Source organism: Loxodonta africana, chromosome 25, assembly GCF_030014295.1.
Source record: "Loxodonta africana isolate mLoxAfr1 chromosome 25, mLoxAfr1.hap2, whole genome shotgun sequence".
Taxonomy (NCBI): Eukaryota; Metazoa; Chordata; class Mammalia; order Proboscidea; family Elephantidae; genus Loxodonta; species Loxodonta africana.
In genome coordinates this window covers 2,833,809-2,850,294 of record NC_087366.1, presented here as the reverse complement: position 1 = coordinate 2,850,294, position 16,486 = coordinate 2,833,809, and the positions used below count along the sequence as shown (strand labels likewise).

The window sequence follows — 16,486 nt, the reverse complement described above, 5'->3', positions numbered from 1 at the left end:
GATGACATAATCCTATATACAGAAAATCCCAAAGAATCCACAAGAAAGCTATTAGAGCTAATAAATTAATTCATCAAAGTGGCAGGATACACTGTCAACGCACAAAAATCAGTTGGCTTTCTATACATCTCAGTGAGCATTCTGAAAGAAAATTAAGGAAACAATTCTATTTCTTTAGCATCTAAAGAAATAAAATACTTAAGAATATATTTAATCAAGGTGGTGAAAGGCTTGTACACTCAAAACAATAAAAATTCCTGAAATTAAAGGTCTAAAAAAACGGAAGGACATACCATGTTCATGGGCTTGAAGACTTAATATTGTTAAACTGTCGATACTACTCAAAACAATCTACAGATTAAACACAATCTGTCAAAAGTCCAAACGTCTTTTTTTTTTTTTTCAGAAATGAAAAGTGAACTACAAGGGACTCCAAATAGCCAAAACAATCTTGAAAAAGAAAAACAAGTGGAGGACCCACACCTTCTGATTCCAAGACATACTATAAAACTGCAGTAATCAAAAGAGGCAGTACCAGTATAATGATAAATATACAGACCAATGCAATAGAATTGAGAGTCAAGAAATAAATCCATGCATCGATGGCCAACTGGTTTTTGACAAGGGTGCAAAGTCCATTTAATGGGGAAACTGGATTTCCACACAAAAAAGAATGAAACCAGACCACACCTCACACCATATAAAGAAATTAACTCAAAATGGATCAGTGACCTGAATCTAAGAAATAAAACCATGAAATTCTTAAAAAAAAAAAAGAAGTAATGTTGCAGGTTCTAGTTTTTGACAGTGGATTCCTAGATATGATATCAGAAGCACAATCAATAAAAGACAAAATAAGTTAGACTGGATAAAAATTAAAAACTGTGGTTTATCAATGGACTATCAGCAAAGTGAAAAGAAAACCTACAAATAAAAAGAAAAATTTGGTGGAACCAATACCAGCTAAAGGTTTAATATCCAGAATATATAAAAAAAACTCCTACAATTTAGTAACAAAAAAGACAAACAATGCAATCAAAAAAATGGGCAAAAGACTTGAATAGACATTTTACCAAAGAAGATATACCAATAGCCAACACATTAAATGCTCATTGCCCTTGAGTCAGTTCCAACTGCTGCAAATCCATGTGTGTCAGAGCAGAACTGTGCTACTCTGGGTTTTCAATGGCTGATTTTTCAGAAGTAGGTCACCAGCCCTTTCTTTCAAGGTGCCTCTGGGTGGCCTCAAGCCAATAAGCTTTACAGTTAGCAGCCAAGCGCTTAACCCACTTACACCACCCAGGGACTCCAAATGACCAACAAGCACATGAAAAGATGCCCAGTGTCACTAGTCATTAGGTAAATGCAAATCAAAACCACAATAAGACACTATTTTACTCCCATTAGAATGGCTAACATCAGAAAAACAGAAAACAGCAAGTGTTGGCAAGGATGTGGAGAAATTGGAAACCTCATCCATTTCCGGTAGAATTGTAAATTGGTGCAGCCCTTGTGGAAAACAGTTTAGTGTTTCCTCAAAAAGTTAAACAGAGAATTACCATATGACTCAGCAATTCCAATCCTAGGTATATACACAAAAGAACTGCAGTCAGGAATGTATGCATATACTTGTGTACACCAATGCTCATTGCAGGGTTATTCACAATAGCCAAAAAGTGGAAACACCTACATGTCCATCAAGTGATCAACAGATAAACAAAATGTGACATACACAACTCAGTGGAATATTACTGGGTCATAAACAAAAATGAAGTGCTGATACATGCTACAACATGGATGAACCTTGAAAACATTATCCTAAGTGAAATTAAGTCAGTCATAAAAGCACAACTATTATATGATACACATATATGAAATACCCAGAAATTGGCAAATATACAGAGACCAAAGTTTATTATTGGTTACCAGGGGCAGGAGGGAAGAGAAAGGGATAGTCATCGCTTAGGTGGTGCTTAGTTTCTGTCATTTATATATTTTTATACTTATATACACAAATATATATAAAACCACACATTATAAAAAGAAAGTCAAAAAAAAGAAAAGTAATTGAACAGATAAGGATAATATAATATCAGCATGGACATGGTGTATCCTATCCAGGTTACTTTTCTTTCTTAGCTCACAATGTTTTTATAGATGTCAGTTATTTAAATTGCAACTTCACTGCTCTGTGATGGTTAAGATCCTTGAGAAAAGCATTTTTTTTCACAACCCATAAAAAATATCCCATATGCAGCTGAGGATTGTCAAAGAGTGAAAGTAACTGTTTTTCTAGATCATTATCTATTGTTTTGCTTAGTTTTACAGAGAAATTTGTAATTACCAATTTAAAACTCAGGAAAAGCATTAGTTTAAAAAACATCTTGATGGAGGTTTAAAAAACATTGCTCAGAAAAGGTCAAGCTAGTTTAATTTCAAACTATAAAGCAAGGACTAAATTCCAATGTAAAAAAAATATTTTTTTTTTGCTTCACTTCTAAAGATAATTTTGATAAGCATACTGCATACGATGACACTGCCAATACATAAATACAGTAATATAAACAGATGAACCAACAATAACAAAACATATTATTTAAGAATATATAAAATATTTTAATAAACAAGAACGGGACTTGTAAAAGCCAATAAAAATATTGAATTCACTATTTTCTAAACCCAAACCAAACCCATTGTCATTTATTTCAATTCGTAGTGACCCTACAGAACCGAATAGAACAGCCCCCACACGGTTTCCAAGGCTTAATCTTTATAGAAGCAGACTGCCACATCTTTCTCCTGCAAAGCAGCTAGTGGATTCGAACCAGCAATCTTTCAGTTAGCATCCATGCCCTTACCCACTGCACTATGAAGTCTCCTTCACTATTAACCAGTTGCAACTCATGGCGACCCCATGTTCATCATACTAGAATTACGTTTTGTAGGATTTTCAATGGCTGTTTTTTCAGAAGTAAATTGCCATGCCTTTCTTCCTAGTTTGTCTTAGTCCGAAAGCTCCACAGGAACCTATTCGACTTCATGGCAATACTTGAGCCTCCACTGACAGACAGGTGGTAGCTGCCTTTGAAGTGCACTGGCAGGGAATGGAACACAAGTCTTCTGCATGAAAGGGAAAAATTCTACCACCGAACCACCACTGCCCCCTGTATTTCTCATGTTATTGTTGTGTTCCATCAAGTAAACTCCAACTCGCAGTGACCCTACAGGACAGGGTAGAACCACCCCATAGGGTTTCCTAGGTTGTAATCTTTACTGGGGCAGATTGCCAGGTCTTTTCTCCCACAGAGCGCTGCTGACTTCAAACCACCGACCTTTTGGTTAGCAAAAAAATAAAACCAAACCAAACACATTGCCGTCAAGTCAATTCCGGCTCGTAGAGACCCAATCTGACAGAGTAGAACTGCCTCCTCAGGGTTTCCAAGGAGCAGCTGGTGGATTCAAACTGTGCTCCTTTTGGTTAGCCGCCCAGCTCTTAACATTGCGCCACCAGGAATTCGACCAAGTGCTTAACGGTTGTGCCACCATGGCTCCTTGTATTTCTCAGACTATCTCTTAAATCTATTTTTGCAGAAGTTGAATTACATTATTACCAGAGAAGGGAAATAGTATATTAATAATTTCGATAAAACAATTAAGTTAGCTGAAATAATTTTCTTTCTTGTACTCTGAAATATGATTTGCATCTTTCCTCAAGATTGAGTTGGAGCTACAACAGACAGACAGTTTGGAAGAAAGTTTAATTTCTTCAAAATGTCATATACCTTATATGAAAAATGAGATTACTACACTCTAACCTCCTTGATCCAAGACTTTTTATATGCGGAGGTACTGCGAAAAGTTAAAAGTGCAATACTCACAGAAAAGGTATTACATATACTGAAAGTGAATATGTGATAGTGGTTTAGTGAAATCAAACTTTAAAAAAATAAATTCTTAGTAATTTGAAAAGCCACGTTTAATTTTTTTTTATAAGAGTAGGTCAAAAGGAAGAGGTTATATATATTTTGATATAAAATATGATGCTCAGATTCTTAGTAACTATTGAAAAACTATACTTACCGAACAAAGCATTTTCTCTGCATTTTATGTATTTCACTACTTAAGTCTAAAGTAATTTTTGCATCAAGTTGCCTAGTCAGTTTCAATTTTTTTTTTGCCTTTTTCATGGAGATTTCTCTTAATACAGTTAATAGTCCTAAGAAACACAGTATTGTCTGGATTCTTTATCTAACAATAAATGCTTAAATCAATTTTATAGGTTACATATATGCACGGCTGATTCTACTATATAAATACAGCAAACAGTAAAAAACAACATACTATTCTTTTTAACGACACTTTAAATATTTTAAAAGTACATTTATTGACCTAAACTTATGAAGGAAAAAAAACTTAGAATTCTAAGTACTTTAAAATAACTACTTTTCAAATAATACATGATTTATTATGAGATAAAATTGATAACATTTGGATCGAATAGACACATGAGACTATGTTGGCTTCTCCTGCCTGGAGGGGAGATGAGAGGGCAGAGGGGGTCAGAGGCTGGCAGAACAGACACGAAAAGAGAAAGTGGAGAGAAGGAGTGTGCTGTCTCATTAGGATGAGAGAAATCAGGAGTATATGGAGTATATAAAAACCAAAACCCAGTGTCATCGACTCGATTCTGACTCATAGCGGCCCTACAGGACAGAGTAGAACTGCCCCATAGAGTTTCTAAGGAGCACCTGGCGGATTCGAACTGCCGACCCTTTGGTTAGCAGCTGTAGCACTTAACCACTACGCCACGAGGGTTTCCTAGGAGTACACAGCAAGGTGTGCATAAATTTTTGTATGAGAGACTGACTCAATATGTAAACTTTCACTTAAGGCACAATAAATAAATAAATAGATTGATAACACAAAAATCTGTCTAAAACACATTCTCCCCAATTTAATTTGAATGTATAAAGTATGACTTTTTGCAGTATATCTAAAATTTCACATAATACAAAAGGTAGGCAAACATTTTCTCATTTTATAAATACTTTTTAAACTGTAAATTGATTCACTTGTATTTTGGTAAAATCCTATTATGGTTTGAAACACTACAACGCATTAGGTGACTTGTTTGCATTACTTTTAAATGCCACCTATAAAGTATGAGATATACTTAAAATTACTGCTATTGAGACAACTGACCAAATTTTTTAAAACTATAAAGACCTCAGTGAAATAAACGGCCTACTCTTCTATCACTACATCTGAGAACTGTCCACTAACAGTGACTGGAGTTGTGACAATTTATCCACCTCAAGTGCATTGTGTTCCAAACTTTAAACTCCGTAAGTCATGATGAGGGATGAGAAGGACTTGTCTCAGTGTCTGAAGGTGTTTCCAAAATATTAACCAGTTATCTCCAGGAGGATAACCTAAATCTTTATTGTTTTATGAATCACAGAAATATTAAAACAGAAAACAATGGATTTTTGGCACTACAACAATTCTCCATATCAGACTGGCTTCCACATAAGACAGTTAACTTCAATCTCTAGGTATAGTAATTTCAATCACAGAGTAACTCTGAAGATACTAAACATTAACATATTAAACTCAGAATATACTAATATATTGAGTCCTCTTTAATATAGTGAATTGAGCTACCTTATTTTCAAGCAAATGCTGGATATCATATCAACAAATGGTGCAGGATCTCCCTGACAGAATATTAAAACTGAATTTCTGCAAGGTCATCACCATACCATAAATAATACCGTCCATTTTCTGGGGGGAAATCCACTTCTAATTATATCTGTGAACACTTCCAGACTAGGTACTCTTTCATTTTCCTCTTTTTATGCTCCACAAACCTAACTTAATGAGGCCCTGAGATGTAGTATGCATTCAAATATTAGTTAAATGGCTAAGTGGCCATTGGAGAAATACAAACCTCTTAAATTAGATTTTTATGCTTTACTCAGGATGCCAAAGCAACAAATATGCATCATATATGCAAGAGACATCCCTAAGGCACAAGCAGTAATCTCATTCTGCAACTCTCAAACTTTTTCATAACCCCACAGAACGAATGTTATCCACATGCTAAATTCTCTGCACTGCTATGTCTAACTTTTGTTCCTTTATATGCCACTCAGAAAAGGATATGAGAATGCAAAGGAGGGAGGTATAATTATGCAAGGATGGCATTGAGACTATATATATACACATATAAACCAAAAATCAAACCCATTGCCCAACTCATTGCAACCCTATAGGATAGAGTACAACTGCCCCACAGGGTTTCAAGCAGCAGCTGGTAGATTTGAACTTGTGACTTTTTGGTTAGCAGCCAAATGCTTATCCACTGTGCCACCAAGACCCTATACATATATACACATACACATATATATGTATATATAATTATGCATTACATATTCATTACATAAACAGTATGTATTACTGATACAGTATTTCACGTACTACAGATACATTACACATGAATTGTATATATAGTATGTATTTCATGTATTATAAAAACTATTTGTGTGCATATACATCCTTTCTTCACTCATCGACATGGTTGGATTCCAAAGACCAGGTCATTATGCAAAATCGCACTATTCAAAAATGGAGCGCCCACTTCTTGCATTTCAGTTATACATGTCCCCACCTTCCAGCGGCACGTACTGTCAGTGGGACAACAGCTTCCCTATAGCCCAAGAGAAACAGGAAATATAAACAAACAAACAAACTCATTGCCGTCAAGTCGATTCCAACTGGCAGCAACTCTAGTGGACAGAGTAAAACTACCCCTTAGAGTTTCCAAGGAGCACCTGGTGTTGGGCGCTACATGCCCCACTGGTCATGTTAATGCACAAAATAGTGGGATAGTAGATATTTTATTATTGCCGTAAGTGTCAGATGTTGGACAATGAAATAATCTGTAAATGAGGAGAAGGTGTACATACATATTTTTTCCTCTACTGAAAGGAGGCACAACATAAATTTGGATGATCTATCCAAAGTTAGGGGCCCTGGTGGAGCAGTGGTTAAGAGCTCAGCTGCTAACCGAAAGGCTGGCAGTTTGAATCCACCCATCATTCCTTGGAAACTCTATGGGCCAGTCCTACTCTGTCCTATGGATCACTATGAGTTGGAATCGACTGGACAACAATGGGTATCCAAAGTTAGTTCCACAAAAAGCTAAGGTATAGAGTATACACTTCCTATACCCTATAAACAAACTCTTTGCCGTTGAGTCAATTCCTACTCTTGGCAACCCAGTAGGACAGAGTAAAACTGCCCCATAGTTTCCAAAGAGCACCTGGTAGATTTGAACTGCCGACCTTTTGATTAGCAGCCATAGCTCTTAACCACTATACCACCAGGGTTTCCCTATATCTTATAGTCCCACCAATATGTCCCATTTAACACCACCCCTTCATCTATCTCTTATGCTTCACTCATTTTTATATGCTAGTCAACCAATCTCTGCTAAGATTTAATTTAAAATTCTTAAGGTGAGGAGTATGGTGGAAAGTGTCTACCATCTCACAGTTGGGAGAAAATTCCACCATCATATCTAGGAACATGACAATCTAGATACAGAAGATACAACTTGGTTTAGATTTCCCAGAAGCAGACCCAAGGTAAGGACTGAAGTATAAGTAGTTTATTTGTGAACTGATCCCAGAAAATACCAGTAGGGAAGAGGGGAAAGAATCCATTAATCTTGGATTATTAAACCAGGTACCATGGTGGGCAAATGGAACTCAAACCCATTGGAGAAAGAATAGAACAAGCCTCAGAGTTATCTCAAGCAACAAGCAGGGAACCTAAGGTATATATTCAACTACTCTTTATCCACCATTGGTTGAGGACTGTTTCGGAAGCATTTACCTTGTGGTTTCTGGTTTTTCTCTATGCAGGCTTGGTGTGCTTCAGGGGCCAGTGAGAGAAAAATTCTCAGGCAGAAGATGTCCTTAGAAAGCACTCTGGAGAATCTGGGCAGAGCACCAAACTCATTTATTGGTGGAAACTACCTGCCTGTACCTATATGAATGAGTGCTTCCACCTCAACTCTGTGTAACTGAGTCCATGAAGATAACTGAATAAGGTAAGACTGCTATTCAGACTTAATTGCAAAGTGAGATTTCAGACTATATTAGACAAAAAGAACGGCAAACTGCAAATGAGAACCGAGGAAGTGAACCAATATTTAATAAGCACCTAAGCAATGCTAGGCTATAAAATTATTTTTATAAATTAAATGGGTTAAGTGGAAAGAAGTTGAGTTTCTTGAAGGATTTAAGTCACAAAGAACTCCGCTCAAGTGTCACCTTTACATTTGTAAGGTATATTACCCAAGACAAAAATTTAACTTCCCAGAAACTCAATCTCCTACTCCCTAAAATAAAAAATAACTGCCTATTTTTCTGGGATTGTGTGAGGATAGACCATGACAACATATAACATAGGTAAAACACTAGTCAGTGCTTGGTGCCGACTAAGATCACTCCTTCCTTGTCACAATGTTATGAGGTATGATTTTTGATTGCAGAAATAAGTTTACTAAGTCTTATAATGGAAAACCTGGTGGCGTAGCAGTTAAGGGCTGTGGCTGCTAACCAAAAGGTCAGCAGTTCAAATCTACCAGGCACGCCTTGGAAACCCTATGGAGCATTTCCACTCCATCCTATAGGGTTGCTATGAATAGGAATCGACTCCACAGCAACAGGTTTGGTTTTGGTATTTTTAGGTCTTACAATGGCTGAATGACTTGACCAAGCCCACTAAGCAAATAAGCAAAGGGTTGAGGTCTGGGCCCCTATGAGTCCAAAGATCTTGTCTTCAAATTCCAAAATTTGTGCTAATAAAAAATGGAACCAAAACCAAATATTAATTTGTCATCAGGCCACAAAATAAGTCAAATCTTCAAGTACAGACCTTATTTTAATGAGAATTTGCCTTGATTTTTAAGTTAAAGTTGGGCTAGCACCACTTTTATTGTAAACGATATTTTAAAAGATTGTTCAAAACTTTTTTTAAAAAATATATCAGTGTCTCGTTTAGGTAGTATTCAACTAACCAGGTCTTCTTTATATCAATTAACCAGAACACCTTTCTTTCCAAGTATACTGGTTAACTGGTATTTGCTCTTTTAATTTTTACCAATATATGTGTTTTTCCCTAAAAAAGAAGAAATTAAAGTATTATCTTCTAAGAAACATCCACATCCCTTTAAATTACTAGTATAAAACCGAATAAGTTCATAATTGATACCCAAGATAAAATCCCCAGTGTTTAGGGACAGGAGTCGGCATCGGAAGGTGAGACGTGAGGAAAAGATGGAGGTGTATTGCCCAGTGGTTGAATGGGCAGCAGATGTTAGACTGGATCAATAAAGGATCTTGTATGTTAAAATAAAACAACAATACCAAACTGAACTTGAAGGAAACATACCAATTCAGTTGAGAGTCTAGTTAGTATACATGTGATTTAAAAAAAAAAAAAAATGTATGCAATACATGAATTGACTATTCCAGAAAATACTAAATTCAAACAAACACAAGGTAAGGTTTTTAAGTAATGATGAGGAGATAGCTGGAGGCATTTCAGAAGTTTAACTAGACAGAGTAGTTGATAACATAGATGAAACATATAGGCAATATTTTGCTAATAATCAATATTCTGGTTTTGAAACTGTTTGGATTTTGAGACATACATAACACTAAAAAAATAATTATGGAAAGGCTGCATTGCACTATACCAACTCCATTATTAATACACCATTATTAGTCACAATTACCTGTTCAAAGTGAATATTTTTCTATTGCAAAGGTTGTCGTTTTCACTAACTACCTGTTACGGATGTAAACCAATTGTCTACCTGCAACTCCAAATGTTTAAACCGTACAAAATTCCCAGTAGGAAATAAACACTCAATCAAGACAACACTGACAAGAAGTACATAGGTGCGGGAGATTTAAGTTTTTAACGTGTTTTTTTAATCAAGTTGGGCATATTTTCGAAACTGATTAACACCTAAAGGGAAAAAAAAAAAAAAAAAAGCAAATCATTTGGTACTGATACTGTGTGCCATTTGGATATACCGTACCTCTGATAAAAGCCTTATACGCACCCTAGGGAAGCACAAAGACAAAAGAATATGCACCGAATAAATGCATTACAAGGAAAAGAAAGTGAAAAAAGGGTTCCTTGTCTATAGCAATTGCTCTACAGAGTCAAAATGGAGAGGCACATCAAAGAGTGCCTTTTACTCCCTCCCCCAGTCTCACAGTCTCCCTTTCTGGCTCCCTTCTCCTCTTCTCTCTCTCTTTCCCCCCTTAGTCACCCCCCACCACCACCCGCGTCTCTTTTCCAGCTATCTTTGCAGAACAACGTTGCACCATGTCACTCACCTGTCGTCGTTTTGCCATCCTTGGTCCCCTAACAGCAAATCCCGAAACCTGTACCTGGGAGGCAGAGGGGGCACTTCGCTCTCCAAATCAACCATCCTTCCTCAAACAGTGGGAAATATAAAACGACAAATGGAGAGGAGGGAAAAAGAAAGAAAATACTGCGGAGTAGGGGGAGAGCACTAATGAAATATTGTGGCCGAGAGAGGAACAGGAGGGAGAACGGGAAGGGGAGTGGGATGGGGGAGGGGGGTCTGCTCTGAGCCGGAAGCTGAGGCTGGAAGGGGCCTGGCTCCTCTTTCCTGAGGGTATAATCGGGGCGATACAAACCCAGCCCTGGAGCAAAAGTCTGGCCCAGACGTGAATCAACGCTGCCACGGAACCGCCCCCAGACTCGGTACCGCCTCTGGTCCCCAGGAGTGGGGGGAAGGGAGAGGAGAGGCGGGAGTGCAAAAGTTACTTAGCCGAAAAAACCGCGTGGTGCCTAGAAAGAGGGGAAGGGGCGGGAGCGCGCGCCGCGTGATGGTGAAGCACTTTCCAAAGAAGCAGGTAAAAGATCCTCCTCCAAGGGCAGCTCCCGGCTGCGGTTCCCTGGGGCGGGCGTGCACCGGGCACAGCTGAGGGCAGGCGGGAGCAGGGGACCGGGTCTGGTCCAAGACGCCACCAACTGTGCGCCCCCGACGAACGCCCTTAGGAGCTGCCGCTGTGGGCCGAGCCAATGAGGCTCCCCCTCATTAGCATAACACAGTGACGGCACGGGGGTGCCTTGGGGACAACCAATGGGGGCGAGCTAATTAGCGGATTCCCGGGCTCCTGACCCATCTCTGGGAGGAGGGGGTGCGGAGTGCTTGGACGGTTCCTAGGTGCTACAACCAACTTCCCTTTGATCTTCTCCAGCCGAGGTGGGCTTTGCTGGAGAGGGAATTCCCAGCTTTCGCCCCAGGAAAGTCTCATTTTTACTCACACTCTGAAAAAAGGAGGTATTTTCCTGACCCGGAAAAGGATGAAGGGCTTTCATAGACCACGGAAAAGAAAAATTGAATGGTAACTAGGAAAGTGCATTGAAACGCATTAAGGATTATACAGTAGTAAGTAACTGTTTCTCCTGTTGTTGCTCCTAGCACTGTTGTGGGCTTATGGGTTCTACGGGCCCCATCCTTACGAAAGCTCCTATCGGTTGTTCACACCCCAAAAGAAAAAGTGAACCTAGATTTTGTTTACGGTATCACCGCTGCTTACAGGAACCCTGCTATACAAGTCTTGGTTTGTTTGTTTCCACATACTTTTCTTCCTAGCAAGAGCTGATTTCATCAGGGTACATATGAACACGCAGACAACTACAGGACACGCTCTGGGCTAGGCCCTGAGAATATATTATTGCCCATTCCATTAATGCTCCCACAGTACGCCCAGGGAAACAAGCCTTATACTTGAAGTAACAGAATAGGATAACCCGTTGCCTTCGAGTAGATTAGGACTCAGACCCTATAGGATACTGTAGAGCTGCCTCATAGAGTTTCCAAGAGCGCCTGGTGGATTCAAACTGCCAACCTTTTGGTTAGCAGCTGCAGCACTTAACCACTATGTCACCAGGGTTTCCATAGAACATGATAGAAGTTGTAAAGAACATAAAAAGAACTTGGAAATACCTGTGAGATAACACAGTTATTCCTGGAGGAGTCAAGGAAGACTTATTGAAAATGAACTAAGCCTTATATATTCGTTTGCATGGCACTTAAGGGAAGGGAGGAGATGTGAGACAGGGAATAGCATGAGTAGAGACAAAGAGACAAAAAAATGAAGAAAGAAAAAACGTTTGGCTTGCGCAAAATAGTGATTAATTTGGTACGTTTCTCAGTAGAGATCATGTAGAGAAGGTCTCTAAAGAAGCTAGAAATGCTGGAAGAAATCAGCCAGATTTCTCTTAGCAGATAAAAGAGGATGAGTACCTAGACCAGAAGAATCACGGTGGAAAGAGAACAATCATAGCCTATGTCTCTATCATCAAAATTCTACCCATTCTTCTAGAGGTATCCCACAGGATCATGTCCTCCACTAGATTTCCAGAGTCTTCCAGCTGGCTCTGATGACCTTCTTCCTTTGAACCGTTTGTACACCTTTTAAGTACATTGCTTTCGTAGTGCTATCATACTCTGCGTGAAGTTTATCTCTGCATTTCTCTTCTGTCTCTGTCCCTCCTCCTGTGGCTTATCTTTCTAGCACAGTGCCTTGAAAGTAGTAAAACCTGAGTAAATACATGCTGAGATATATTAAAAGCTTGTAAACCTAAGACATTAATACTTTTTTTTCACATTTGCATTAACCCCAGAGTCAGAGTTACATTATTTGTCTATATTTCTTTTGCATGAACTTTTGTAATTATTTTGCCAAATGAGAAAGTTATATCAGTACATTATTAATTGGTGTAAAAAAAGAGAATATGTGGTTTATATTTTGAACTTTATGATCCGCTAGTAAGGTGGCTGTATGAGAATTTACTTTTTCAAGGTTTCAGGTTAATATTTACATTATTATAGTCTGACTTCATATATTTGGATGACTCAAAAATCTGAAATATTTACATATCAGTAACAATCTCAGGAATCAGGAAATTAAACAAAAAAATTATTAAGTATTAGACACCTAAGATGCAGAAGGTTAGAGAGTAAAACAATATTTATTTTTAAAAAGTTTAAAGCTTAGCACCCTTATTTTATACATTTGTAACAATCTTAGTTATTTGGTTTCTAAGTACCCAGATGATTCTAAAAATGCAGCTTAGGAAGGGGCAGGTAGATTAAACAGGAAAATAAATAAATCAATCAAAACCTACTCAGCTAATAGTGTCACAGCACAGCTGTTAAGGGTACAGAGAACCCCAATGTGTCAAGCCAAACCCTTGGAAACTACTGCATTAATGTACGCTTTTTTGTGTTGTGTGCCTAAATATTGTTGTCAATGTGAAGAATCTTGGACCACTAAATTTAAGAAAATTAAAAGAATAATACAGTATAAGAAATATGATACTTAGCATTTCTTAAAACATAGCACTATTTGGGCATTGAAACTTAAATTTAGAAGGGGAAGATCAGTTGGCTCTTTTTTTTTGTAGCAGACTTTTATTTTTTTTCTTTTGTCATTAATTTTGACTTTTAATTCTCCCGCCTGCCTTTCCGTACTTTAAGCTTTTAATATTATGTCTTGACATTCCCTGCTGTTAAAATATATTTTTCTTTCTCGCTTTTTACCTTGGTTTCATTTGTCGTTCATCTTCTGCCTCATGACATCTTTCTTTCTCACTCTCTGTGTTTGTGTGTGTGTGTGTGTGTGAGCACGCGCAAAAGCTTTCATTCTACTATAACATGAGGTTTAATTTTTGGAAAGTTTTAAACTCGGTTCTGTACATTACAGTTTTGCACTTTGTACACTCATACTCTTAAGCCCCCTAGTCAACAATTAATGTAGAGTAGAGCAATAAAAGAGGTTGGTTCTTTACTAACAGATAGAATTCACCAAATGTTTTTCAAATTTTTATGCTGGTGGAATGAGCATCCAGAATGAGGATTTGAGAGAAATCTGGATCTCTAATTTACAATTTTTTTTTTTTAATTTTCTACCAAACACATTTGAGGATATCCTAATTTGTCCCCTTCCTTTTCAATAAGGGTGTCTTTGTCATCTAAAACCTGTTGCCATCGAGATAATTCCAACTCATAGTGACCCTATACGACAGAGTAGAACTGCCCCATAGAGTTTCCAAGGAGCACCTGGTGGATTTGAACTGCTGACCTTTTGGTTAGCAGCCATAGCACTTAATCACTACTCCACCAGGGTTTCCCTTCGTCACCTAGGTCTGCTATAGCAGAAATACCACAAGTGGATGACTTTAACAAAGAGAAGTTTATTCTCTCACGGTAGGCTAGAAGTCCAAATTCGCGGCGCCAGCTCCAGGGGAAGGCTTTCTGTCTCTGTTGGCTCTGGAGGAAGGTCCTTGTCATCAGTCTTCCCTTGGTCTGGAAGCATCTCAGCCCCTTGGTCTGGGAATATCTCAGCACAGGAACCTCAGGCCTAAAGGAAGTACTCTGCTCCTGGCACTGCTTCTTGGTGGTATGAGGTCCCCCTGTCTTTCTGCTCGCTTCTCTCTTTTATATCTCAAAAGAGATTGGTTTAAGACACTATCCAATCTTGTAGATCTCATCAATATAGCTGCCGCTAGTCTATCTCATTAACAACATAGTGATAGGATATACAACAACATAGGGAAATCACATCAGATGACGAAATGGTAGACAATCATACAATACTGGGAATCGTGACCTAGCCAAGTTGACAGATATTTTTGGGGGACACAATTCAATCCATGACAAAGGGTGGAAAAAAGCCTTTAAAAAAAATTCAGGTTCCCAATACATTGATTGATTATGCCAGTGTTTTGGCTTAAAAAGGAAAGGTTTATTCCCATGGATGATGAATGAGGAATGGTTTTATTAACTGTTGACAATGTACTGACAATTATCTTGTGAATAATGAACACAGGAGCTATCATAGAATATGATGGAGATTTTGACTGAAAACTCAAACATACATGTATATTCATGTATCATTTTTAGGACAAAATTCTGTAAACTGTCAGTGATTATATCTACATTGCCCTGAAAAAATATTTTAAAATAACATTTAAAAAGAAAAACCTTCCTGTATCCTAGGATACCCACTTTATAATGTTCCATCTTTGTGGGCAGAAAAGGGCAGGATAATCCACATCCATTCGGATAGCATCATTAAGCTGCATAGCATCTCAGTGTGAAGGAGACAGGTGTTCTACTACTCTTTCAACAAAAATATATTAAGAGGGTACTATGAATTAAACATCTCATAGTGTAGTGAACTGGGAGGAGTAAGGGTAAGAGTACAAACCATTAAGCAGTTAAATAGAATGTAATAGGTGTTGGTAGTAATTAGTATTGGCTGTTGTATTGCCACTGGTGCAAATGGTTAACATGCTCAGGTTCAAGTCTCCCCAGAGGTGCCTTGGAAGAAAGACTCGGTGACCTACTTCCAAAAAAATCAGCCATCCAAAGCCCTGTGGAGCATAGTTCTACTCTGACACACATGGGGTTGCCATAAATTGGAATCGACTTGAGGGTAACTGGTGGTTATGTTGCTAGGGAGCATATAAAACCCACTGCCAGAGATAACATATAGAGACAACTACATCTGGTTTTGGAAAATTAGGGTGGGCTTTCTGGAGGAGATGATATCTATACCGAAGAATGAGAAAAAGTAGGGGAGTACGGTGAAAGCAGAGGAAGTAACAAGAACAAAGGTGCAAATGTTCATTTTGTTGTTGGTGGGCAGAAAGGGAGAGAGAAAAATGGCAGGAAGATTGGCAGCTATGAACCACCTTCACTTAAGAAGGACCACATCTGGAAGAACCTTGTATACTGTGCCAGCAAGCTGAGGTTTTATACTGAAGACAATGATGAATTTTTTGAGGATTTTAAGCAGGTGCGTGGTAAAGTCCAATATACCATTTGGAAAGATCTCTGTGGTAGCAGTGTAGATAATTGATTGAGGGGGAGAACGAGAATGGAAAAAAGAAGGCTGTTATGGACTATAGAGTCTTTCAGGTGAGATATGCCAGATGCCTGAATTGAGGCAGTGGTTATAATGCAGATGGCAGGTAGAAGACAGATTTATAGGAAATTAAGAAGATAGAGTTGATAAAAAAAAAAATTGATAGGACTTGATAATTAAGAGATTGTGAAAGTTAATGGAAAGCAAAGAATCAATGATACTTTCCAGGCTTCTGAGGGGCATAGGTTGGTGGAGAGTATTATTGTTGGATGAGAGGAGAATACAGAAGTAGGTCTGAGACAGAAAATGATTTCATTTTCTCATTTGTAGAAGGTTAAGTGGCAATGCAAGAAGGTTTGAAAACATGGGTCCGAATTGTTATTGTTTGTTAAAGTCAACTCAGTTCTGATTCATGGTGACCCCATGTCAGAGTAGAACTGCTCCAAAGGGTTTTCAAGGCTGTGACCTTTCAGAACAGATCACCAGACCCA

The 16,486-nt window shown here is 38.2% G+C and overlaps 1 protein-coding gene across 2 annotated transcripts in view; it reads right to left on the bottom strand.

Annotated features, from left to right (window-relative positions):
* The window catches only part of KCNT2 (potassium sodium-activated channel subfamily T member 2), a 562,388-nt gene extending 551,317 nt beyond the window's left edge, over positions 1-11,071 (bottom strand). For both annotated transcript variants that reach the window (XM_023549164.2, XM_064276485.1), the window contains exon 1: positions 10,422-11,071. In XM_023549164.2, the coding sequence (XP_023404932.1) occupies positions 10,422-10,516 (95 nt within the window). In that variant the 5' untranslated portion in view covers positions 10,517-11,071. The remainder of the gene's footprint in view (positions 1-10,421) is intronic.
* Positions 11,072-16,486: the final 5,415 nt, after the last annotated feature.